Below are 26,491 nucleotides of genomic sequence, written 5' to 3'. Positions count from 1 at the left end.
CTAGTAATGCTGGTAGGAACCTATTGGCGTTCAGCAGTTTTTTTGTATCTTTTGTTCAGGAAACTTCGTCCATAATTTTTTTTCCTTTTTAAGCTTCTCTTTTAATTATCTTTACAAGATGAATGGTAAAACCGGTGTGAGGCGAGTAGGGCTGGTGGGCAGCTGACACCACTTAAAGGGTTTTGCAGAGCCCTGCACTTCCCTGAAGGGATGTGACTGCATTGTGCGCGTTGTGGGTGTGCATGTGCCCACTCTCCAGGCCAGCACTGTGGAGAGGTGGCCAAAACTGGGCCGTGACTGTGGCATGGATGTGCACTCTGTGGTTCCTCAGGAAGAGCGTCTGCTCACGAACGAGAGACGTGAGGGAATAAGGGATGTATTGTATAAAAGAGACAACCTTTAGCTGGGGGTCTTGCTTTGAAGAGGCTTGCCAGCAAGTTGGAGAGCTGCCCTCAGCTAAGCCTGCTTTCAGTCAGGAAGTTTTATAGGTCATGCAAACCAGCGAGGTCCTTTCCTTTCCATCGTGCCCTGCCTTTATATGCAGCAGCACACATGCACTGCCCTCATCCTTCGTGCTTTGGATCAGTGGCTCAGCCTTAGCCCAGGAAGAGTTGTGAGTGCCTCCAGTTTCTGTGTGGTGTGGGAACACTGAAGCACATAATGGCTGCGATTCAGAGACAAATGCTAGCTCTTTGCTACTGATCACTTTGGCAGAAAGCCCCAGATGCTCAGAGACTACAGATGGAGCTGTTTTGGGGGAGTTTGTTTGCTAAAGAAAATAAAAAGGCACCCAAAACCTTAGAATTTTTTTTATTATTATTATTACCGGTGGTGGTAGTACTAATATTATGTTTTTCTGTTCTTATAATAGCCTCCCTATTCTTCCTTTCCTTATTCTGCATCCCCTGAACATCACTTTTCAATTCATGCCATCCAGAGCACAGCTAAAAGCTTTTTGTAGGTGTGCATCATTTTTTAGTAAACCAGCAAAGACAAGCTTAACCAATTTAACCATCAGTTTCTGTGAGACTTTTCTTTTTGAGTGGGCGTTGGGATTTCTACATGTGCCTTTTGAAGGGACTAGGCTGCAGGAAACTGCAGGAGAGGAACCTTCAGCCATGATGGGCTTTGTTCAGATACCTTAGTCTGGCAGAAGCTGACCTCTGCAACACATGTTCTTTCACTTAGCTGCCTCTCTCCAGCTGTTGGAGAGGTCTGATTTGCTGTGTGGGGGATTTCTGCTGCTTCTATGCTGCTTGGTAATGTTTCCAAACCAACCAGCAGATCCTTGCCTTGGTCATAGAGCTGGAGCTGGCAGGGCTGCTGCAGCGGTCCCTTTGTGCATGACTTCATTGTCACACAGCTGTGCTCTGACCAAATCCAGTGCCTTCAACCTTATCCTCCTGAATTTTGAAGCTCTCCGAACAATCTAGGTTTCATTTTTTGGATGTAAATGCCTTCCCTGTCTCCCCCATGCATTTTGGCTGGCTTAATTGCTCTTAGTTTGGTTTCAAATCAAGTGTGATTAAGGGAAGATTTCTTCAGACTGCCACTTAATCATGTTACCAGACTAGCATAGTAAAAAGCTGTAATATCTGTTGGGGTGAATACCCTGAGCACAAAATTACAGGCCCTTTCCTGCTCATGAGTCATCTTCCCCTGAGACTCCACAGTGATAGCATTGCTTTTATTTTAACAGAAAAATCCCTGAGAAGGCAACCAGTTATTTATCTGAACAAGAGAGACCATGTTTCTTGGGTTTTGCTGGATTTTTTTTTTTACTCTCTGAACTTTTGTATATATCCTTAAGGAAGGCACTGCTTTGGGAGTAGTTCCCATGCAGATACTGGATGGGCAGGCTGGGGCCATGCTTGGCACAGGGGATGTGGTGGCTGCTGCAGGCTGGGGAAACCAAACCAATGCTTTTTCTGAGGGAGATGAGATTATATTATGTATTGGAGGATTTCAGTAAAACATGTTATGCCTGCTTTTATTTTACAGTCAGGTTGCAGTATTGCCCATCGCTGCCCGGGGAGGGTTGCAGCAGCCTCTTCCTGGACTATGGCAGGGCCATTTCTTTCTGGATGAGAAGGCCTGGCCTCTCCAGTTTCTCTTGCAGGCTTTGTGGTTGATGTAGGGCCTGCCACAGGACAGTTTTGGACTGAGAAAACCTCATTTTCTTCTTATCAGCACCCGAATGTTGGTGCCTCCCTTGTTCCTGTTTGGACTGCTCTCTGCCTGCTGTGCATGCACACCTGCAGTTTTGAGCAGCTGCCTGACCATTCAGTATTTTGGTCCCTGCAGGTCCCCTCTGCTCATTGTGGTGCAGTTGTGACAGACAAGGCAAGGTTGGCAGGTTAGGGTCTGGCAGGAGCCCCTGCTTTTCAGCATGGGGGCAGCAGGGCAAAGAGCAGCTGAGCCTCACTGGAAGCTCGTGTTGAGGTTGGAAAGTGGACTTCTGTCCCCTGCTCTCAGCATTTCAGCTCAAGAGTGAGAGACTTGTGCTGGGATCTGAGCTGTTTGTTTTTAAACTGGAAAGTGAGATGCCTTAGCAGCTCTGATTTTTGAAGTGAAATACCTTTTAATAAATGCTTGCCTGTTCACAGCCCAGCAGCAAAAACAAACATGTACTGTAGCATTAGAACTGTTTTATGTTTTTTCCAGTCCTATTTTCTTGGCTGTTAATCAAGGTCTCTTTGTCACCTTCCCAGCTAAGGGTAAATGCAGCTGGGGTATAATATATGCAAGAGTTTTTTGCTTTTATTTATCCTGATGGAGGCAGAAAGGATTTTCTTCTAAGACAGGTAAATAATTAGCTGGCCATCCCCAGCTTCCTTGCTCAGAGAACAGGAGTAAGGGAGAGAGGGGACTGTGACATCCCATTTAATAGATGGACACGAGCGTCTTGTGGCTCTGTTCATTGTTAATTCACTCCTGCAGCACTGCTCAGCTGTGAGGTTTCCAGGCGTGCTTGGCAGCACCGACAACAAAAACATCTGGTCCAAGAATATAGCTCCCTTCTGCTGGCAGCTGCATGGAAATGATTTTGTACATCGTAGTGTAGTGCCAAATGCACTTAACTTGTACACTAAAGTGCACAGCCTTTATAGAGCTTTGGCAGTGCAGGGCGATTTTAAATGTGTGCATAAGTCAGCGTTAATCTACCAAAGAAAATCAAAACCTCAGCAACCAATTTTATAAAGAACTCGCTTATCACACATGCCCAGACATGGCTGTACCTTTGTACCTGTCTAACAGCTGTTCCTGTCTGAGCACAAAGGAAAAGCATTTTGGTTGCAGCCCTGGTTGTCGTCTGTCCTCTGGGAGGGTTTGGCACAGACATGAAGCGAAATTTGCCCCTCTCAGACATCCCTGAATTCCACTCATCAGCAGCTGCATTTGTTACTGATAGAGGTTGTCTGTCTTCTCTCTTGTTTTAGAAAGGACCTGGCAATTGCTGAAGAAAAAATGTTAACTGTGAATCAAATAGTTAGTGTGTCTGCTGGTAAATTGTAATTTGAGTGATTGGATCTGATAATTACAGACATCATCATCTTGTCAGTCAGTTGTAAATCATTTGGTAATGGATTTCCCATTTTTAAAAGAGCTGGTTTTTTGAGCAGTAGTGTATTTTAGAAGTAAAATATAATATCCATATTCCTTCTTGCTTTGAAAACCCCTAGGGTTATAAACATGGATCTCATTCATACATGAACAAGCAAGTTGGAGAGGTCTGCTTCAAGAAAGCTACTCTCAGCATACATATTTCTAGTTATTACTTTTTGTCTATTCCCTCAGAGTAGCTGAGCATGGTGGTGTTTTTTCACCCTTAAAGCTGCTGTTACATTGTAGGTTTTGGGAATTAAGAAGAGCAGGGAGGAGTAGAAATCCCAGGTCTAGTCTGGTATCCATCATGGGCCTGGGTTTACCCTTTGCAGAAGGAGCCCGTTCCTTCCCAAGAAAGTAGCAGGTGGTTTAAGGGCTTGGAGAGGTTTCAGTAGGTCTGTGCCGGTCTGATGGTGTCACAGCTACTGACCTGATATTAGTTTTCTGCTCTGTCACCGTTATGAGGAGCCGTTCTCACCAGAACAGAGAAGGAAGAGAAGGTGGAGATGGTGACAAAGGGAGTAGGAGTGAGCCTCCTTCCAGCTTTTTAAGCAGTCCTTGCTTGCAATGTTGGTGTAAGAAACTAAAGACATTTTCTGGAGTATTTTGAAAATTGATTTCGACAAACCTGTAGGACTTGGTCCAGTCTCCTCCCATGGTCTATGCAGACAGTGATTTACTCAGCCTGTTTCTGAAACATGCAATGGTGGGCTGGTGTCGCAGCTGTTTTTGTGATCCCTTCTGTGGGTCCTCTGTGGGTCCTCAGTGGGTCCTCTGAACCTCTTGGATCCTCCCTGCTGGCACATGGCATTTTGGATTTGCAGTCCTTTCTCTGCGTAAGGCAGGGGGAAGGCTGTGGATTACTGACAGAGGCTGAGCAATGACTAATATTGGACCAGAGGAGCTAAAGTATTAAACCTTCAGGCCAAGATTACCTGAAATTAAAACTTGTAAGGACTTGTGCTCTCACACTGTCATCCAGTCGTGTTTGTAAGACACATGTACAGATCGGATGATTTCTTTTATTCCTGGGCAATTTACATTTTTTGGCTGCTGCACAAAAGAAACCTTGTGTTGAATAAGTCAGATCGTGATCTCACACCAATCCTTGCTTACAAGAAGATTTTTGTAAGCTGTAGCATCGTGCAGAATTTTGAGTTTTCCTTTTGTGGGTGTGAAACAGAGCATAGGTTACTGACTGCACTAAAAATGGGCATTAGACAAAGGTACATCACTTTAGAAGAGTAGCGTTAAATCTGTTTCTTCATAGTAGCAGACTCAGTGAAGTGTATGTCACTTTATAGAAATGGATTGATGGCCTGCAAAGAAAATGCAGTAATTTCAGGTTTGGGCCTTATCTCAGTACTTATTTTCTGACAAAATACAGAGCTTTGTTAGTGTTGCAGACAGTTTTAAATGTTTGGAAGGAAAAATCGCTGCATTCGCAGCATTTTAATGAGGACAGTTCCCTTAATTAAAGCATTAGAAAACTAAGGGAATGTGGACAGCTGAGGGATTAGCAATATGTTACAAAGTTCTTCTTCCACCTACTAGTTGATTTAGGGTCAGAAGACCAAGACCATAATAAAACTTGTAGTCTTCCAGCAGTTGCTTGCTTGTCTTAACCATTGATATTACCAGTGACCAAGCCTGGATTCATTCTGTCTGATTTTAGGCACACAGTGTTGTGCTGAAGCCTGGAGTGTAAGTGACCTGGGGATCTGCAATTAAACATGGGGGAAAGGTGCCTGTGAAGGACAGATCTGTCCACCTGAGGTGATATTTGTCCTGTAGAAGGGTAAAGGTCACTGGTGGGACTGTGTCTCCTGGAATATGAGGTACTTGCTTCAGGGCTACCTAGCTGCCCGCTGCTGGCAATTGTGGTAGTACTTGTTTGTGCTGCTCTGTATTTTGGTTTGTTTCTGGTTTTGGTGTTTTTGTTGGTTTGTTTTGTTTCGTGAGTTTTGTTTTGGTTTGTGCAATTTGTTTGTTTGTTTTTATTTTTATTTTAAATTTTATTTCTTAATGTAGGATTGATTTTGCCAGTCTGCCCCCTCTGCTTTGCAAATCTGTCTGTTTGCTTTTGGCCTAAAGAATACAATGTATTGAGCAGTGCCAGGCCCTTCAAGAAAGAAATGGTGGCAGGTGATAGAGTTGCTGAATTTCTCTTGAAAACTACTTCTCCAGCCCCATCTCATTTTGATAAAAGATCCTATGTGAAAGAGCCCTGAGGAAAGTCCAAGTGGGGTTACTTTCCTGTCCTGTCATTTGTTCTGTTCCTGTTTGGGTGTGCATGGCTATATCTTTTGTGTTTGTTATCCCAAACTGTTGGGATATTTTATTTGTCTTGTAGCATTTGAGTTTCCTTCAATATATGAAATGAAAGAGGGGTTGTAAATAAATTCCTCTTCCCTGTTCATCTGCAAGACTTGTTGGTCAGTGTGGGTGTGAGGCTGTATATTGAACAAATCTGTCCTTTAAGAAAATTAGTGTCTTTGTGTAATTATAGGTTTTCACTACTAGAAGAACATTAATGTTATGCCAGAACTGCTATTTTTAATATATTTTACTTTCTCAGCTTACATTTCTGCTAATACAATGTCTGTGTGGCATTTGGTGCATAGGAAATCTGCTTTCAGTCATTTCAACCTTTTGTTTCCTCTCTTCTCTCAGATGTTCCCCTTCTGCCTCCCTCTAAGTTTAAAGCTTAGTCTCAAGCCAGAACTTCAGTTTCTTGTTGAATCTCTCCAGCTGCATGAAACCTGCAGCCTTTTACATCTCCCAGGTCCAAACTGCAGCCTGGCAGCGTCTGGACTGCACATGTGGGGAGGGACTCATGTGTTGATCCCTTTGGGAAGGAGATCTGCCCTCCAGGCTGGAGTGGTGGAGCTTCATACTGCCCAGGGCAGAGCAGGGACAAGGCAGTGGGCAAATGCCTTCCTTGGCTTTGTCACCCCCTGAGATGCTGCTTTCCTTGGCATAAATGCATGCTGAGATTGGAAGTAGAAGACCTGGGCAACATTTTGGCATCGTGCATTAGCCTGTTTTCTCTCCAGCATCTACAGCTCCTCTAATTATCTGAGCGTGGAGCTTTGCATAAAGGAAATTTCTTTATTTCACACACAGGCTTAATTTTAATTTCTGCTAGGAAGGGCTTGTTCCGATCACAAGAAACTTGAGAGTGGATGTAGAAATTGTATAGCAACAGGCATTTCTAGTGTAAATAATAGTGATGAAAGTAGGGGACTAGTCCTTCCCTCTTTTATGAGAGCTCTGAAGATGTCAATATAAGGCTAGCTTGTTGTGTAACTTGTACGTAATTTAGGCTAGATGAGGATGGACAGTGTGCAATCTGAGCAGGAAACTCTTTTAAGTAATCATGACTAGGATCAAGGAATTAGCTTTGGAAATAGTTGAAGCGATTTGCCCTTAGGAGGTTTCTCTCTTGGTTGTCTTTGGAAAAGCCTGTGGCATCTCAGGATTTTACTGAGGGAGGTCAGCAGTGGTGTGGTTTCTGTGCCTTCAGAGCAGCTCATTCAGTGACCAGTGAAGGCACTGGAGGCACATCGGGCAAGAAAGAAAATATTGTTGTCGCAGTGACTGGCAGAGGAGGTGGTTCAGGGGGGAGACAACAGACAAGTATTGTCTTCACGTGGTTTTTGGCTCCTTCCTGCCTGCACGTGATTCCATCTCCCGCGCCTGCACAATGCTGCTACACAGGCTCCTTGGGGAGTGCTGGGACCCTGCTTAGGCACTACTCCTTCCTCATGCCTCTTTGTCCAGCTAATTTAACTGTTCCTTTATGGCTGCAGCCTCAGTGATGGCACTGTCGTGAGCAACTTGGCTCATTTGCTTTCTTGTTTCAAACAGTGCCTTTAGCATGCAGTAGAGAGCGTGTTGTGCCAAGGCGAGACAAAGCAGCTTCTGTTTTGTGTGTTTGGTGGAAGTGTTTCTCACCTGCTTGATGAAATGTTGCCACTGAAGGTAACTGAATGTGGTCATAAGGACAGCACTGTTCTGCCATCCAGTCCTTGCAAAAGTGAGGTTTTTTTGACCTTGAGGAAGCTTCCCAGCCGTCTTCTGCAATTACGGTGCCTGAGCAGCGTGGCTGCTTTGCCGTTCCTGGCAGCGTGGCTCTGCGCCGGCAGCAGCTCGCAGCCTGGTGGCAGCTCCCAGTGACAGGATGCCTGGTTTCCAGAAAGCTCACCAGTGGTAAAGCCCATGAGGGCCTGTCTCTGCATGGGCTGTCATGTAGACGAGGGGCAGAGGCTGAGGCACCCTCCCAGCAGTGGTGGGCGATGCTCAGCACCCATGCCACTGCTTGCTGGATGGCTAGTGCTCCCTCACTGTCACTGAGTGTGTGGCATGAGGGATGCCTGTCCCAAGAGGGTACAATCTGAAGGCCTTGGAAAAGTCTGTGTTTGGGAAGGACCTGAAGGACAGTGCAAAGAAATTAACCGGCTGATGCCAAGGTGGGAAGAGTATGTGGGTAAGGTGTCTGTGAAAAAGAGACCTTGCATGTGAAGTGAAACAGGCACAGAGAATGCTGGGAGTGAGAAGGTAACACAGGAGAGAGACAGATGGGAAATAAACTTACATGAGGTCTTTAGCTTGAGGGTGACAAAGCTCAAAGGCTTGTAAAAAGGTCTCAAGAAGGATGAGGTGTAATAAGAAATTTAAGATTTAGGAGGGATTGTATAAGGACTTGTTAAATATTTATTGCATCTCTCAATTAAAGTCTTTTATTTAAAACAGTTTAGACTTTCCCTCCCAAGAAGCCTGCATTTGATATTTTTGCATACCAACTATTTTATGTCGTATTCCCAATTCCAGCACTTGGTTGTGGTGTTGGAGAGGATCACGTTTTTCCACGTTGCACTCTCTGCACTGCAAGCTGCTCTGCTTTATACAAACTTCCTACCTTGGCAGTCACTGTCAGGGACTTACCCACTTGAAGTATCGTTTCTCTTGTGGTTTGGTTCCTCCTGAAATTACAACCTCCTTCCCGGCTTGGAGGCAGCGCCACAGCTCCCACTTCAAGTGCTGTGCTGTGTGCAACACTGCCCCAGCTTTCCTTGCCAGAACATCTCCCTGGTGTGTGAGAACTTTATTAACGAGTGTATATATTAGGGATTCCTGCAGCAGAAAAGGTCACCCATTGTGCTAGGCTCTATTCAGACTTTCTCTGTCCTGGACAGATCTGCTCCAAATGGATGCTGGCCACGTCTGGAGTGCAAAGAGGAGGGAGGTTGTGACACTCAAGCAGAATGGTGGTTTGCAAAAGTTGGTGTTGTGATTTGATTTGTCCAGGAAGATTTTTGTTTGTGGTTTTGGTGTCTTCTAGGACTTTTTTTTTTTTTTAATGTGAGTGGAAGGCAGAAGTGAAACATGAGAGGAAGCAGAAAGGAAAATAAACTGGATTTCTTATGGACCTCTCCTGTTTTTCTTCAATTACTGTGTCAGGGGCAGATGGTAAAAGAAAGGGAAAGTTGTTATCATTTGATGCCTGTGAAGGCAGACTGGTTTCCTCTCCACTGCTCTGGGAGTCCATGGGTTAGCAGTGCCTTTTCACTCCCAGTGCTGGGCTGAGGCTGCTGCCTGCTGCTCTACACAGAGCAACTCTGCCGTGATCTCAAGATTCCAAAATGTCAGAAGCTGCCACTGGAGCTCGTGAGTGTCAGGAACTCTGCTTAGTCTGAAACCCCAGGCACAGTACTGCCAGCTGCCATTCTCCAGGCAGGGCAGCTCCATGGGTATAGGCAGGCAAGGCTTTGTGAGCAATACTGGGAAAGCAAAGGAGAGGAGATTTGAAGGCTTCCCTCACCCCATCCTGTTTTGCTGGTGTTTGATTTTACACTGTTTGGTACTAATATTAATTCTAAAAAACCCTTGATTGTAGCTTGAAATGACTAGATGTCATTTGTGAGGAGACAGACGAGATTTGTCACTGTCTCATTTTTTAAATCAGAAAGCAAAGTTACTGAAAGGACCAATTTGTATTCTGCTTCACACTGATTTAGAGCAGTGTATAAATCATCTGGTAGGATAAGTAAACTTGCTCTCTCCTTTATCACAGAACACTGTCTTCCTTTAACGTTGCTGGACTGTGTTTTCTCATTCACATTTCTCATCATCATAATAGTAGCATAAATAAAACCTTTGGAAATAATACTGAGTTTCTCCTCCTTGGGTTGGCAGAATAAACTTCCAGCCAAGAGTAGTAGTCAGACAGATCTTCCGGGTGAGGGAGTTTGAATGGAAAGTCACCACTTACATGCCTTCAGACATGTCTTTGCTCTACCTTGGGAGGTTTGGGGTTTTTTTTATTTTAAAATTCAGCTCCTGAAATAATTTTATTGTGCTGTAGAGCTTGGGAAACAGTGTTATTTCCCCCTTACTCTTCCAGGTGTGTTTCTCAGAGACAATTTCTCATAGGGGTCTCATACCAGTTTTAGTGCTGGAATAGGTTACGACTGTTGTCTCCTGTTAGGACTGCTTGGTCTCCTGAGGCATCTAGACAATGATGTTTAGGGACAGACTTGGAGTGACTTTCCCTTTGGTTATGTCCTCCCTGATTCCAACACTTCTAGAGCCTACTTCTCTTCTTTTCCATCCCTCAAAAATGTCCAGCAAAGTGTTTCTGAATTCCTTGTCTTCTAAAAATTTGTGTAAATACACAGTGTTTTCTTTCCATAATGTTGCAGGGGGTGCAGTGCTACCTTTGGAAAACAGCTGATAATCTTCCTTACATGCATCCGCACTAATAGCATTTTTTGACTGCGAGGTTCTCCAGTGGCAACCATGGTTGAATACTTAAATCTTCAGCTACTTAAATCACCACAATTTTGTAAATGCTGAAGCAATAAAAACAAGTCATTGATTTGCCATCTGTATGCACAAAACCCCACACTGATACTTAGTGTGCAGTGATGAATGGAAGAACAAGGGATGTTGAGCTTTGTGGTGGAGCAGTAAGCAAGCTGATCAGGTGCTGCTGGGTGGTAGGCTGAGAGGTAACACACCTGGGTTTATTTTCATTATGCTGATTCAAATGGTTAGAAATTATCTGAATATACATAGGTGGATTTCTGTGTGGGAGTCATATGCAGGTTTTAATCTTACAGGCAAGAATATTTTGGTAAAAGAGTGTTGCACTTAGAAACCCCTAGGGATGCTGGCACGTCCATTTAGTCTCTGAAGGGAAACACATGAAAAGGGAGAGGAAAGCTGCTCCAAGCTTGATTTAACCACGTGAGTCTTGCAAAAGTATAGCTTACTGCAAAAATTACTGGTAATCAGACATGCTGTCACAAACAGACAGGGAATATGTAAGTATAAAACACTTCCACCAGCTCCATCAGAGGGAAGACAAAGAGGGTTTCAATGGGAGTTTGTATTCACAGATAATGGCTTAAAGTGGTAATTGATGCCAGCTGCATAAAATCGCTAGGAAGGGCTCACCAGCTGCCTCTCTCCTTCAAGAAAAAAGGATGTACTTTTGTATTACTTCATGAGAATGACAGTCTCTTGCCTCAATCAGTTTTAATTTTCTGCTTTTGTGATACCCTTGCCTCTGCAAATGGAGGCACTGTCAGTGGTGGTGGTGCAGTGCATGTGTTGTCTGGAGGAGGTGACAGACCTTCCATCTCTGAGGCTGGCTCACGTGTCCAAATCCCAGGAGGGCTGCCAAACACCTCGGTCTCCTCAGGAGGATCTCTGCTGCCAGCTGCAGTGTACCCTCCCTGTGGCACGTGTCCATAAGGAGATCTGTGTGGAAATGGCCTTATCCGGTGAGATTTTTGGGTGGGACTCATCTCGCCCTGATGCAAGACATCTGCAAGTTTGGTGTCTGGATCTTGGTTAATGACCTCACCCTCCTTTTGTAGTTAGTGGGGAGAAGTAAACACCGGTAGGGTGCACATTGTTTGGCCTCTTTCAGATGTCCACATGGGGATGAAACGACCTGTAACCTGGAAAAAATGCTCCTGAATCTGGAACAGAACAATTTTGATCTTGCCAACTTTTTGTTTTTAATTTCCTTTTTTTAGCCTTCTACCAATTGCTGTACCACACTGGTGCTTCAGCCTTTTCTGTGCTGATAATTCCTCATAATAGTTCCTGTCACCACAGAGTCTTCAGGACTCATTGCCAGGGGGTTATCGATCCACACTAACTAAGTGGATTCTTCCAAAGCTTGACAAAAATTACTGAATCCATTTATTATTGTAAACTGCATTTTGTACTGGATTGTACTGTAGGTAAGGAGCTATTTGTGTTGTGGACAAGGGCTCAAAGGCAGCTGAAGTGTGAATGTAGGACCATTGTTGTTAGCTGTAGTTCAGGGAGGTACTTGGGGAGATTCTGCTGCAGGCCTTTGAGCAGGTGCTATGACACAGACTCAGTGGAGAGCTGAAAGAGCAGTCACTGTCTGCAGTCTGCTGGCTTAGTGTGTGCCTTTTTTGTTGTTTGTTCTTCAGCATTTTTTATTTGGGGGGGAGGGGGGCTGGGATTTTTATTATTTCATTTTTCAGAAATAGATCCTGTTTAAGTATTGTCATTTTGGCTGCTGTTACAATAAATAAACACAAACAACCTTTAGGACATCCTGCCCATTGTATTGCAAAAGCTATTGTGTTCATGTGCTGAGGGTAGGAAGTAATTTTTATCTAAAAAGTCAGTTTAAAATAGCAGATTAATCCAATTATACATATTAACCTATCAGCAATTAAGTCCCAAAGCATCAAGTTTAACAATGCTCCTGTTTAATTTCTTTTTGCCTAAATCCATAGTTAGAGGTTTGGTGTAATATAAGCCTGTCTTCCTCCTCTCTTTTTTTTCTCTTTGCATATAGTCTGAATAAATAAAAAAATCATTCAACAGCAAGGACAACAGAAGCAACTGAGGAAGCACCAAGTTAGCTTTTGGCTCAGAAAGCTTTTCTGACAACACTCTCTCCCAGGGCTGCTGTTCACTAGGAACTTTGATATACAAGATTTTCTTTCTATTTTGTTCAGTCTTCCAGAAATACCCAGTATTTTACTTCAAAGGCACATCTTGAGAAGATATAAGACTAGTTTATCCCTGGTGCATTTTGGGAATTCTGTCATAATAAGTTAGAAGTAAGCATTGCCCCCCACTATTAGAGTATTTGAAATGGTTGTAGCATGTACTAATGGTTGTAGTTAGCTTTGTAGCAGAGAGTGGTGTCTGTTGTTCAAGCCGTGTGTACGGGTGTGTATAAGGAGTTAACACAGAGCTACCATTAACGTCTGTGTATGTCATGAATAGGATATTTGATTGCTAGCGTGGTACAAATTGCGAAGAAGTTTAAGGCTTGAAATTTTATCATATAATCAGCTTTGACATCACAGAATAATTAGAGTACGTGCTACCGTTCCCATCAGGCAGCAACCCTAGGGAGAAGTTTTGGCTTCTTCCTGGAATCAATTTAAGGTAGATGTTTTTCTGCTTGGATATAAAATTGTGGAGCAAAAAGGAATATCTACGTGCCTTTAATTTGTTGCCTTGATAGGTGCTTGAAGAAGACTCCTGCTGTCTAGGTGTGGGAAGAGAGAGTTGGGGGTGGGTTGGTGTCTGCTCCTTCTTTTGTATCTGCTGTCTGCCTGCTCACACAGCACCTCAAAGTGTGTGGATCCTTCTATGCCCCGTGTCCTACTGTCACTTCAAAAGCAGGTTGTGGGTCTTTTAAGGAGTGGTTTCATTATGTTACCCATTTCACCTCTTTGGAGGGATGACGTCCCTTCTCCCTTCACCTGAGCTGCTCTTTGCTTGGTTTGCTGGAGCTGGGGGGAGCCAGGGGAAATCCTTCCTGCGCCTTTGTGTCTCAGCATCCTGTTTACTGCCTGGGCTCCTGGCCCATTCTTCCTGATGCACTTGCTCTTCCTCCATAAAGGCAGATGGAGGAGGAGAAGGAAGCCTGTGCGCGAGGCAAATGCCTTGTTCTTGCAAGAAGGGGAATTCCTGATCTCCACCTCTGTTTTCCTGTGCCAGTCCAATGCTGGCACCACGATGGGAACCTGCTTTGGCAGCTGGTTTCACAAAGCCACTGTCTGGCATTTTAATAGAACTGGTTAAAATTAACAAAATTAAAGGAGAAAAATTGAGGAAGATGGAAATAATATTCCTCTGTCATAAATTCCCAGCCTGCTAGCTATAGATTTGCTTAAGGTGCTACAAGCATTGGGTTTTTGAAAGAGATTGTGTCATGTTCCATCACTGGGTCAAATCCATTGCATCTTTTATTTGTTTCTTTGCGCTACTGAAAACTTGGGAAAGACTTGTTTTAGACCATCTCAATAGACAGGATTTTGATGGCATGAGCATCAGAGGGGTTTACTGAACATGATGCTGGTGGAAATTGAAGTTCAGAAAAAATCTACTTTTGAGAAAGTGAGGAGTAAATCAATAATGCATGTGGTATATTAAACATGTGGGGGTTTGTTTTATTTTTTTTTCCAAAGGATGAAGAAGAAGAAATCAAACTGGAGATTAATATGCTAAAGAAATATTCTCATCATAGAAATATTGCAACTTATTATGGTGCTTTCATTAAGAAAAGTCCTCCAGGACATGATGACCAACTGTGGGTAAGCAGATGTTTTTCAAGCATGTTCCTAAGTCTTTCCCTACTGGATATAGATTGATGATGAGAGAAATGCCACTTTATGGAAAGACAAACTAAAGGAGTTTGGTGCTTGCCTGAATGGCTAGATAAGTGAATCACAGAGGTTAATCACACATCCTTGAGGGGATGTCTGAACCAAGATTTGCTATAAGCAGTGGATTTGTTCTTTAAGTAACTTTTTTTCCCATTTCCCAGATGGATAGTAACATGTTTCATAGGAACAAGACAGCTGAGCAGTAAGAATGTGTGACTGTAAAAAGAAAGCTGCATTTGAGATTGTACCTGTTACATTCTTCATCCCACCTCATCTACACCCTCTAGAGGACTGAAGTTTGGGGTTAAAATGGCAGGGTGCACGTTCTGCTGTAAATACATGGAAGTTAAAGGATAAGAAGTGTTGCAGTGATGTGATGAGTTTGATTCCTTCAGCACTGGATGTGCTCTTACTGCTAATGTGTTTTGCATAGCTGAGCAAATCCAGATTCCCAGCATTAAATTACAGTGATTAAATCAGTCCTTGAAAATGTGGTAACTAATGTGAGACATATTCCATAGATGTCTGACACATATTGAAGACATTTGGTTGAATCCATTTTCCAGGCAGAGATGTAAAATACATTCTCTACTTCACAAGAGCTTCCCAAATTAATGCTGTAACCTGATTATTTTGCTTTGCTATACAGCTGAGATCTGTGTTTAATGTTGGTTGTACACTGATATTTGTTTTGCAGCTTGTTATGGAGTTTTGTGGAGCTGGCTCTATCACAGACCTTGTGAAGAACACAAAAGGGAATACCCTGAAAGAAGACTGGATAGCCTATATCTCCAGAGAGATTCTCCGGGTAAGGAAAGCAGCCTGCCCCACACAGAAACAGGCTTGCAGAGATGCAGCCTCGCTTGAGGTTGTGCAAGAAGCTGTTTCTGATCAATCCCATTAGCCATGTCATCACTTGGAGAGTGCGTAGGAGCAGATAGATGTCTGCTCCACATCATTTAACTTGGTGTAAGTTGTACTGTATTGTAGCAGAAGCCTTGCAGAAAATTGCAATTTCTAGTCATGAGAAGCCAATAGAGGAGCCAGTGACCTTGCCTTCTGCAGAAGCTGTAAAACTGTGTCCCTGAGACCTGAGGCTGAAACAGTGTTGTAGCACGGTAGAGTACAGAATGGGCTTTTCTAAATATGTGGCAGCTGCCTTTTTCTTTCCTAATCAAGTCCATGGAGGAAGAGCTGTTGGCTCAGGCCAGCAGTCAGGACTTGTGTGCTGTGCTCTCATCCTGTGTTGTCCTGCAGTCTGTCTAGAGCAATCAGCTCTGTCACGTGTGGCTGTGCCTGTGCCGTGCTTGCAGGCGGCACTACAGAAGTTTGTCAGGAAAAGGTCTGCAGCTTACCAGTTGTTCTAAAATTGCAACTTAAGCTAATTACTCTTAATATTTAATTTCCAGTTGGTGCAGTTTAAGTGCTTTTTGAATTGGCATTTGTTTTGCTTCACTAAGTAAATCTGGGATGGTTTTCTTCGTGCTTCTTTGTAAAACAAATTGCCTCCTACCCATACCACTACACAGTATGTTTGTTCAATTGCTTAATCATAAATGAAGTTCTGAAGGGCTTTATGTTAAAGGAAATGAGCACTGGCTCTTGCATAAATGAATGCTGCTGTTGTCTGCGTTACACATTTGCTCTGCCTTGGCAATTTTTAAGATGAGGATGGAGGGAGACACATAGTTCTGGTCTCTTGCTCTAATTTCAAATGCTAGAAGACAGTGCAGCTGCTGGTGTTTGACTGGCACATTTTAAGTTGTTTACAAAGGAGAAGTTGTATTTCAAAACAAATGGTTAGCATGCTTTAATATGAGGAAAGCTAATTTCTTCAGGAGCATCTTACCCTTGATTTGAGAGACATATGGGCTTGGAGGTATTCTATGATATGTTGCATTCATCCTGAATTCTCCTTAGATAAAGCAGTCAAACACTTGCTGAGAAGAGGAAAAAATATTTACCTCAGAAAAGAGAGAAAACCATTTTCTCATTCCAATGAGAGATTTGCAAAAGGAGTGTTAATTACTGACCATCAGGAGCTGGAATATCTGGAAAAAAGGAATGCTAAACTCGCATTGCAACGAGATGTTTCAAACCCTGATTCCACACAGAGTTTGTCAGAGGTGGAGGAGGGAGGTGGTGTAACACAAAGTTAAAAGGAGCTGAAATGCCAAAGATTGGTGTAGGTGGAGACACAGGTGAAGGTTGGCCCAGTGAATCCTTGTGTGGTTGGAAAGGTCGGGGGAATGCAGGAAAGTGGAGATGTACCCCTCTGTCTCCTCCCAGGCCTTTGCAACCCCAAACATGTTTTTTCAGTAGGGTTAAATGGTACTCTGGAGAGAGCAGATGATTATCTGTTCTGGGTTGGAGTAGCAGAAGGCTTTAAAAAATATCTTGTGTGAAGCTGTGGAAAAGCCTTCATTCCTGTGAAAAATAAGACCATACTTAGCATTAGCAGTCAGTGAAGGGTCTCAGGGACATCAGCTGTTCACTTGATTTGCTTGTGACCTGTGGAAGGGAAGCTGTAGATAGTGTTTTTTTGTCACACTTATTAACTGTTTTAAAAAAAGGGAAATAGCCCAATGGTTATGTAGGAAAACTGGTAAATGATCAGTTAATGAAGAACATGTGTTAAGAAATACTTCTCTACAGCAACCACTACTCTCTCAACCTCTTGCAGCTGTAAAGGTTCTATTCCTTTATTTTTCACAAAACATTAAAAGACTGTGAGGGCAACACGAACAGGCAAGATGATCCCACTGGAGACTACAATTTTCCGAGCAGAAAACTGAGGAGAACCCAAAATACAGGCAGTTGCTAAGAGGGTTGCCTGTTGTTCCCCCAATTACATTAGAGAGTAAAATGCAACATATGTCTTTCTCAGCCCTCCCTCCACATGGCTAATGCTTTGGGGCATGTATCCAGGTGCTGTCTCAACAAAAAGCACCGTATGCCAGGAGGTTTTGTTTCCTTTGGAAAGTATAACGCTTATGCTTTTTTTTCCCTTTGCATTTTTTTTTCCTGAGGTACAATTATCTGGTTTCATGTTTAGGGAGGCTAGAGAAGAGAACTGCACTTTTGCAGTAGAGCCTGTCTTTGTCATCTCTCCTCCCTTGCCCTCAAACATGACTGCCAGTCCATCACCCCCCACCTCCTTCTTGGGGTGCATATATACATGTGGGAGCTGCCTCCTTTCTCCTTCCACTTCCTTCCCAGCTGAATTCTGTGTGACCCTGTGCACGTCAGAAGTCAGTGGCATACACTGGCAATGATGTCATTGAGAATATAATTACTTGGAGACTTTGTGGGAGCCGAAGTTTGTTCACAAGACAGCTGGGAGGTGTTTGCACAGTGCAGATGTTGGGCTGTATTTAGGTGCTGTGTGAGTCTGATCTGAGCCTGTGTGTCTGCTCCATCACCAAAAGCTGTGTGGGTGGTGTGCTGCAGGTCCCACTGCTCACAGTTGCAAGAGGTCAAGGCACAGTGCTGTGACCTTTGGGGCTGCTGGGTATGGGCAGTCTGTTGCTGAGCCAAGAGCCTAACTCTGAACATTCTCTCCTTCCTCTCTTCTCCTTAATGCAGGGGTTGGCGCATCTTCATGCCCATCATGTGATTCACAGGGATATCAAAGGGCAAAACGTGTTATTAACAGAGAATGCAGAAGTGAAACTTGGTAAGTAGGCACACATGCCCACTTCCTCATTTGTTCAGCCTTTGGTTTTATGATGTTCCCAAATTATTTCATCCTTTCAGAGCCCTGCAACATGTTTTATAGCATGAGTACTCTGTCAATGGTTCCATGTGGATTGACAGCCTGCGTGTATTTCCTCCTGCTGGGAGAAGATGGAGCACAGGTTGTTGTTGAATTTGGTTAGGAGATGTTGGTTTTCATGCCAGAATCAGTGCAAGGATCATTTTGTTTCCCCTACTGTACTGTGTGTAACTTGAGTCTGTTCTGATTCACTTTATTCTGGACTCGGGAAGTGACAGGAGTCTCTCTTGTATTTAGCTTTAATTAAAATAGCACCTGCTGTTCAGGTTCTGGACACAAAAATATGATCTGGACAGCACTCTCAAGGGAACTGGGGCATTGAATTCAAAACACAGTTCCAGCTCTGGCATGCCTGCTGAAAATCGTGCTCATCCCTGGCCTCTTCTCTCCTGCCAAGTGGACATACTCTTTTTTTATTTCCTTTCTAATTTGTCTCTTTCAGTTAGTGCACATGTCAACCTTCTGTGTTTGTATCACGCTACACTCGCCACCTTTTTTTGGTTAAATATAGAGCCATGCTGAAGCCCTCCCACCCAGCCCACATCCCTTCTGCTTTGCATTACACCTTCCTGCAGCATGAGGCATGGGAAGTCATCCCAGCTGCTGGAGGAGGAAGCACTTGGGAGAGCTTTCCTTCATTTGGTCCAAAATGGAGCACAGTAGCTTCCAACCGACTGCTTCCACTGAGCTGGTCTCCACCAGTTCCTCAGTGTCACTCAGAGGGTGGGTGCAGTGAGGCTAGCACAGCCCTCTTAGGCCAGATGCAGTTACTGGTATAGAGGGACGTATAGCACTGTGGTCATGAGCAGGCCAAAATGAAAGGCAGAAAACACCTTTGTAATGTAATTGCTTTGTAGTGAAATGGGCATCTCTTTCCCAACCTGTGTGCATGTGTGCCCAAAGTTAGCACTTCCTGAATAATTCTCATCTTTTGCTCTCATTGATGTTTCTGCTCTGTGCATTAAAGCAGAGAGCAGCTTGCTGAACAACAGGTTATTTTTGCTGTCCAATTTTAGAGCAGAAAAAGTGGTGAGCTGAAAGGGACGTGTTTATGCATGCCATTTTCCCATAGCATGAGAGGTACCTTTGGGAAGTGGCTGTGTTTTTGTGTAGGCAGAGGTGCTTGGCTTCACCATGTGGGAAGGGTCTAAACAGCCCTTTCTCAGCCTCCCAGGCAGTACTTCTGCAGCTGAACTCTCTCTCCTGTCCAGGCACACCAGTGAGGGGTACAGGAGAGGTGATTGTGTGCTGCTGTGTGTCCCTTGACACTTGTGCCCAAGCACATTGTGTGTGAACCACGAGGGCTCACTTGCCTCAGGATTAATCATCTTGTTTCTCTTCAGCATGGTCCTCCCATGTGGGACATCTACAGGGCTTTATTTTCAAATCACTTTGCAAAAGTAATCATTGTGTTATTTTCTCCCTCTTATTTCATTTTGCTCTTTTCCCACCCACAGTGGATTTTGGTGTGAGTGCTCAGCTGGACAGGACAGTTGGCAGGAGGAACACTTTCATTGGGACTCCCTACTGGATGGCTCCAGAAGTTATTGCCTGTGATGAGAATCCAGATGCTACGTATGATTACAGAGTAAGAGTCCTGTTCAAAGAAAAAACCCAAAACATACACTTGCAATATAAATGTCCGTGGACTATGGCAGTTTTTGAGATTTCTTATGCTTTGTAGGAGTAATAACTGTTTTGTGTAGTTACATTCTTATTACCAAAGTACAAGGTAAGGATAGTATCAAATTGTGACCTTGAACACTTTCTGCTGCTTGTATTATTGTAGTTTTGAGATGTAAATACAGGACTTCAGGGTGCTGTAGGTGCTTAGAGAAGGCAAAAAAGAGTTTACCTGGAAATGCTTGTGTTCTCAATTTGCATAATGGTTGTACTTTAAATTGTGTTACACTATGTCCCAGTTATTGTGGTAACCCAGAACAATACATTTTAGATGTTACCTTAAATAGAACCACCATCTGGAGAGCCACTGAAGTACAGGAGGAACTCTTAAAGCTACTTCTGATTTCAGGATACATATACATGATTTCTTTGATAGAAATTTATCCATCACAACATTTCTTAACAAAGATCATTCTTGACATAACTTGCTGCAAACCAAGGATTTAATTACTGCAAAACCATAATTGGCTTGATGGTATTTGCACTACCCTTAAGAATATTAGGTATATGTACTTAAAGTTAAATATGTCTAGTGAAAGCATACTGTAATCTTGAAAGTTCCTCTCAGCTGACTTTATTGAGAGCACAAGGAAAGAAACCTTTCTTGGTTTTTAAGAAACCTTTATTTGGAGTAATGTATTGTTCCATCTTTAACCAAGGGCAAAAAGGATATCAGAAAGCCAGAGATTAAGGCCTTACAATAAATTTATAGAGCTGAATATCAATTATATCACTTTGCTGAGACTGATAGTATTAGCTATCAGTACATTTGTGTGTGTCTAAATCTTTGTAAAACACCCAGATTATTTGACATTTTGACTAAGATTGATCAGATTGATCCTATTTCTCTTTATTTAATTCCTTTTTATATTCAGCATCTCATTGTACTAAAGCTAATGTTTTATATCTTTACAGATGGAGTTATTATTAGTAAGGAAGGTTCGCTATTAAATGATTTAATTAAGCAGAAAAACTCCCAAATGCAATATTTGTTAATGCAGTAGTGATGTGAAAAAGAACTCCTCTGTCCTCTGAAAACACCTGTTTATTGTTCCTGCTGGAGCCTGGAGGGTGGCTGTTCACAAAAAATTATTGTTTGAAAGGTTCTCTAAGATCATGGGGATGTGCACTTTAGCTTAGATGGCTGCATTTGACTAAGAGAAGAGTGCCTTGCTGGGTCTGAAAATATGATCTTTAGAAATGCTTCTCTGCTTGTAGTGCATGAAGAGCTTCTTGGTCATTAAAGTAATTTAAAAAAAATCCCAATTATGACTAGAAATGAAGACTGCTTTGCTCAAGAACAGCTCTCTTTCACAGCAGTCTCCAGCAATATTTTGCCCATTAAGCTGTGTCACTCTCTGAAGTTGGTTCCTTGCCAGGACTCCTCCATCTCTTCCCTGTTTGATCTTCCTGGCTCTTGTTTGGTCTCTCCTGAGTCAGAGGTGCTGGCCAGAGGTGGTATCTTGAAAAGCTGCCACTGAAAGGCTCTTTTTCTGTAGTGTTTTAAACAAAGCTGAGGTGTTAGGGGAGGAATGTTGGCTTTGGCTGTAAGTAATGCCTGTGGTAAAGACAGAGGTGTAAATTTTGGGAGTCTGTGGTAAAGACAGAGGTGTAAGTTTTGGGAACCTCTGCCTTTTCAGTGGTGTTAGTGACTAATTCACCTCTCCTTTCAGTGGGCCTGTATTTTCCTTTTGTTCTTGCTTGTTTGTTTACGTACCTGAAGAATCCTTTCTTGCAGTTTTTGACAAGTCTGGCCACTTTAAATTTGAGCTGAGCTTTTGCTTTTATAACAGCATCTCTGCACACCCTGGGAATGCCCTTGTTCAGTTCTTTGTTGACAAGGGAATATTGAAAATTCTGTTGTTTCATAGGCTTAGATTTCTGGCAAATGTATTTCCCATTGTCATAATGTGAATGTATTTTTATGTGCTGTTGGAAAGGGTTGTTTGCTCACTCAGTAAGAATATGTGCGTGTGTTTCTGCATATACATATGTAGTATGTGAAAAGTAGGATTTTATGATACAGTTACAAGATGAAAGAGGCTTATATTATTTAAATAGCCATGGTATTTGGTTTCAGCCTCACCTACAGGGCCTCTCTAAATAGTGCTCTCTTAGTGTGTGAATGGGTAAATCCACCTACTAACATATGGTGTGTCTGTTTTTCTGCAGAGTGACCTTTGGTCCTGCGGCATTACGGCCATAGAGATGGCAGAAGGAGCTCCCCGTAAGTGATCCCTGTGCTTCTCCAGTGGGCTCGTTTTAAGGCTGAAACATATACTTGGGTGATGCTGCTTGTAATCTAAGCCAAGTTTTGAGGTTTCTGAAAATATCCCCATGTTATTTCTGTTCTCTTTGGTTTTGCCTGCTCTATAAATATGAAATCCCATAAATAGCAATGCTTTTGATAAAGATAGGGTTGTGTTTAAACACTACAGTGCAGACTGCAGTAATTTAATTTCTATAGCAGGAATATTTGGAAGCTAATCGAGTGTCTGACTTCCTTCCTATTGGTGGTATATTGTGTTTTGGAGTTGTGTCCCACTTTGTCTATGGACTGGCCTGGAATACTGAAACCTCAGCTGGGGAGGGGGTCAGTGGGGCCTTGAGGAAGCAGATCTTAATGAAAAAAGCATTTGTAGCAGCTATTTCTGTGTTGGCTTTCTGTCGGTCTGGATAATGCTAACATTGCTTCTCCTTTTGTTTCCACTCATCAGTGGGTGGTGTTAATCTTCCTTAGCAGTGACATGGCTTAAACTGTAAATCCTTCTTCAGGACAAAGCACTGAACTTAGGTATTCTCAAGCAGGGATCATTATCAGTTAGTTTGGATTTGAGAGGAAAACCTGGAAACCAAAAATGCTCAACTTTTTAATAGGCTCTTTTCCTTTCACATAGTTCTTTCAGAATATAAAGGCAAACAGCGGATGTGTGAGGAAGACAGAAACCTTTGAAAAGAAAAGAAGTTAGGCATGGTGTTTTGACTTGTAATGATAATTTTTATGAAAGTCCTTATTGATCTTGCAAATATACTTACCCTCACCCTCAGCTGGAGCTCTGTATTTAAAAAATAAGAGCCTAAGGTACCTAAGAGCAAGTTAAATTTTTTTGCACATAAAAATCTACCACCACAACACAGCCCAGCTTGAAATGTCTTTGAAATAATCTTGTCAAAATAAAGTATTGATATTTCCCAGGTAAAAGTTGGTCATTTCGTTGTAGCTGCTGCCTGATTTTCTTGTTGTTCTTATTGACTTTAATGCAAGATTTAAAAGTCAAATCACAATGGTCATGTGTTGATTCATGTTTTAGGAGGCCTGATAGTTTGGGGTTGTTTTCTTTTTCCTTCCTAATTGCACATTTACATGAATGTCCAAGTGAGAGCTGCTCCCAGGACAATTCAGCCAGCACTGTATTAAGTGAACTACCTCCTTTTTGCCATACCTTTTTGTTCAGTGCATTGGGTTGCCTGTATGGCTTTGTAAGCCTAGAACTGGACAATAATATTTTGTTAATTTCTAAACCAAACAGAACTTGGCCCTTCTTTGTGTAAAAGCACAAGAGTAGCATTTAAGAAGTTAGCAAAGATCCTTTTAAGTGCAGAACAGCTCTTGTCCTCTGGTACATGGACTCTACCTCCTCCTCCAGTGGCAGCTGAAGAGTCCATCTCTATGGACTCTCTGGTGATCTGCAGGGATCCATAGGCATCCAAGGGGCTTCTTTGCCAAGACTGATGCCCCTTTTTTTTGAGCCAGAATTCTCTTCCTATCAGTCTGTTTCTCCTGAATTTCTGTTGTGTGGTAAATGTCACCTCATCCTGCAGTGATCACTCAGGCTGAGACTGAAGGTGTAAGAGATCAGACATAGGAAGATGGTTAGAACGTTGCTCCTAGAGACCTTTCTTGGGCTGCCTCTCTCCCTGCTCCCTTGTTTCCCTGCGTTGGCTCTGCCATATTGCTTTGCTATGGAACAGGAGGAAAAGCTGTCCAGCATTGATCCTGGACTCCCACTAAATGTCCACTGAAACAAACAGGACTTCTTTGGACAAAAGTTATGGGTTTGCATTTCAGTTCTGCAGGCAGTCCTTTTGAGTGATACAGACCCTCCCATGCTTCAAAACTGTCATGCCTTGAAGTACAAAAATATCCAGGTCTGGAGAGTAAAAATGAAGCACCCTCAATAATGGGAGAGAAGGGCAGGTAGAGAGAAGATTGTATGGAACAGTAACTCTCATTGTTCCCTTCCACCATCATCATCTCCCAGTATTTTATTGACCAGAAAGTAAGTCAGATGGCTTGGGGCTGGAGGAGGGCCATGCTCAGGTGTTCCCATCTTGGTCAGTTCTGGAGGTTGATCCATGCTTTGACCTCTTTCTCTTTTTGGGCTGCCATTGGCACATTTGAGCTGTGGAATTGTTGTCATTTTGGGCTAATTCCATTTAGCTGTGTTGCTGTCTGCACCTGCTGCATGGATGTTTGGGATGATGGGAGTGGTTGTGGAAGCTGAAGTCATGGCATGGACAGAGAGCAGCTAAACCAGTGTCTCTATGTCTCTGTTTGCTTTTGTTTTCTTCCCTTCAGCGCTTTGTGACATGCACCCTATGAGGGCACTCTTTCTGATACCCAGGAACCCTCCCCCACGGTTAAAATCCAAGAAATGGTATGTATTAATTATCTCTTGCCTTCTGTAGCATGAAGTTTTCTCATGTCACATTTGGTTTTGTTACCCCTTCCACAGAATTGTAAAGCAATTTAAGTTAGCAAATTCTCTGTTATCTTTTGTGCCTCTGAATCAAAGGATGAAATAAAATGCATACATTATTTAGTTCTCTTTGTCCCAGAGAAATTCCATCTCAAATTGTGTGAAAATAAATACCAAAGTTTTTGGTTTTCTTTTTCAGTAGAGCAGCATCTGTATTAAGGTGACAAATGGATCCATGTTTTAAAATGTAGACTCCTGTAGCACTCTTAATATGCAGTGTGTTTTCTCAGATGTATCATAACAAAGAAACAGAACAGTGCTATGGTTTTCTAGTTGCTAAATAGAAAGGAGCTATTAAAACTAATGGAGGCTTTTACTATAATTATTGTAAATGGTTGGAATTGAGTGCCTGCTTCTTGCCAGCTGAGAAGAATCCATTCGTATCAGAGGATTTCCTCCCAGTTACTGGTTACAACTGGCACATATGAAACAAAAATACTCCATAGAAAGAGGTTTCTTATTGATGGAATGTGATCATGGGATGCTGTGATGCTGTCAAAATAATGAAGTGATTGGACTGTGTATTCAATATTAACATAGTATAAACATGTCTTGCTTGCTGGGCTTGGTCTTTACCTGGATTGACTTATTTATGCACTTGTATACTGTCAAGGCATTGCTCTCTCTTACTTGCCTTCTGCATATATTAAGAGAATAGAGTTGCATATGTGCCATTTGCATTAGCCATTCATTGACCTTTACATGTGAAATAATAACATTCAAGGTGTGAGGAATAAAAATTCCGAACATCCAAGTTACGTTGGATTCAGCCTTTTTTATTACAGTAGGGAAGTGAACTGGTGGATGGAAATAATTGTTTTTCCTCTTAAGCATGTAGTGAGGATGTTTGCTGTCCAAGCACTGGAGCAGGTTGAGAGCATGTACCAGTCAAAAAGCAGCTCTGGTCTAAGGCAGTGTTGCTGTCACTCAGTTGTTTTGATAGCTTGCTCAGTTGCAGGTTATGAGAAGATAGGCCAAATGATGACAAAGTTGTACAATCGTCATAGAACGGCTTGGGCTGGGACCTTAGAGATCATCTAGTTCAAAACCCTGCTGTGGACAGGGATGCCATCCACTAGTTCAGGTAGCTCAGAAACCCATCCAACCTGGCATTGCATGCTTCCAGGGATGGGGCATCCACAACTTCTCTGGGCAACTTGTTCAGTGCTTCATTGCAGTTTTGAGTATTTCCACTGTTGGATTTTGGCAGGTGGCTTGTTTGGTTACTTCTTTCTGGAGAGATCCCCTTTCAAGAGTTCAAATGAAGTGCAAATTTTGGAAGGGTGGTGCTGCAGCTTAGCTAAGTCCCATACCCTGTCAGTTTATTCTGTGTGCAGGGGGGGTTTAGTTTAGTTCATGCCCTTAAATTATGTCAGAGACTCAAAGCGCCTGCGTTAAACAGAGGAACACTGACCAAAACCCACTTCTAGTTCTGTAAAAATTTTTTTGTGTGTGAGTGTTAAGATAAAAGATAAAATAATCTTAAATTCTGGCAGATCTAACTCTGTGAGCCCAGGTGCATGCAAAAGCAGTGTGGTGCTGCTTGTGTCAGGAGAATGGCAGACAGTTCTCCTGACTTTGGTTGTGGCTGTCCGTAGCATGGGTAGGTGGAGGTACACCAGAGCTACCCTGCCTCTGCTCCAAGTGGGCTGGATTCTATCCAGCTCTGATCCAGAGGCAGCTAGGCTGTGTTTACATGATTTATCTCACTCACAGATCCTGACTTTCAGAGCAGTTATCCTTCTGAAAGACGGCTCATTACAGTGAGGCTGTGCCTGAGTGCTCCAAGAATGTTCATGTCACCCTGTGTCCCTCCATCCCTGTGTCACTCCAGCCCAGTGCTCACACTCAGATCTGTTTAGGAGGTACACTTGCAGGCAGCACTTGTACCGTTCTCTAGGACATGATGCTCTTGGAGGAAATTAATTTGAGGAAGGACAGGAAAAATGTTTCAGCTGAGTTTTACCTCTCATATTTTGCTTTTTATT

General features: G+C 42.9%; 1 protein-coding gene across 12 annotated transcripts in view; it reads left to right on the top strand.

The window, feature by feature from the left end:
• The window catches only part of MAP4K4 (mitogen-activated protein kinase kinase kinase kinase 4), a 165,522-nt gene that overhangs the window by 92,587 nt on the left and 46,444 nt on the right, over positions 1–26,491 (top strand). For all 12 annotated transcript variants that reach the window (XM_030971728.1, XM_030971744.1, XM_030971719.1 and 9 more), the window contains exons 4-9: positions 14,088–14,213; positions 14,983–15,093; positions 17,871–17,961; positions 19,518–19,648; positions 21,916–21,970; positions 24,323–24,401. In XM_030971728.1, coding sequence (XP_030827588.1) covers positions 14,088–14,213; positions 14,983–15,093; positions 17,871–17,961; positions 19,518–19,648; positions 21,916–21,970; positions 24,323–24,401 — 593 coding nt within the window. The remainder of the gene's footprint in view (positions 1–14,087; positions 14,214–14,982; positions 15,094–17,870; positions 17,962–19,517; positions 19,649–21,915; positions 21,971–24,322; positions 24,402–26,491) is intronic.

The sequence above is a fragment of the Camarhynchus parvulus genome, chromosome 1 (genome assembly GCF_901933205.1).
Source record: "Camarhynchus parvulus chromosome 1, STF_HiC, whole genome shotgun sequence".
In the NCBI taxonomy this organism is placed as follows: domain Eukaryota; kingdom Metazoa; phylum Chordata; class Aves; order Passeriformes; family Thraupidae; genus Camarhynchus; species Camarhynchus parvulus.
The sequence above is the reverse complement of the archived record's forward strand: the minus strand, read 5'-3'. Positions and strand labels throughout refer to the sequence as shown.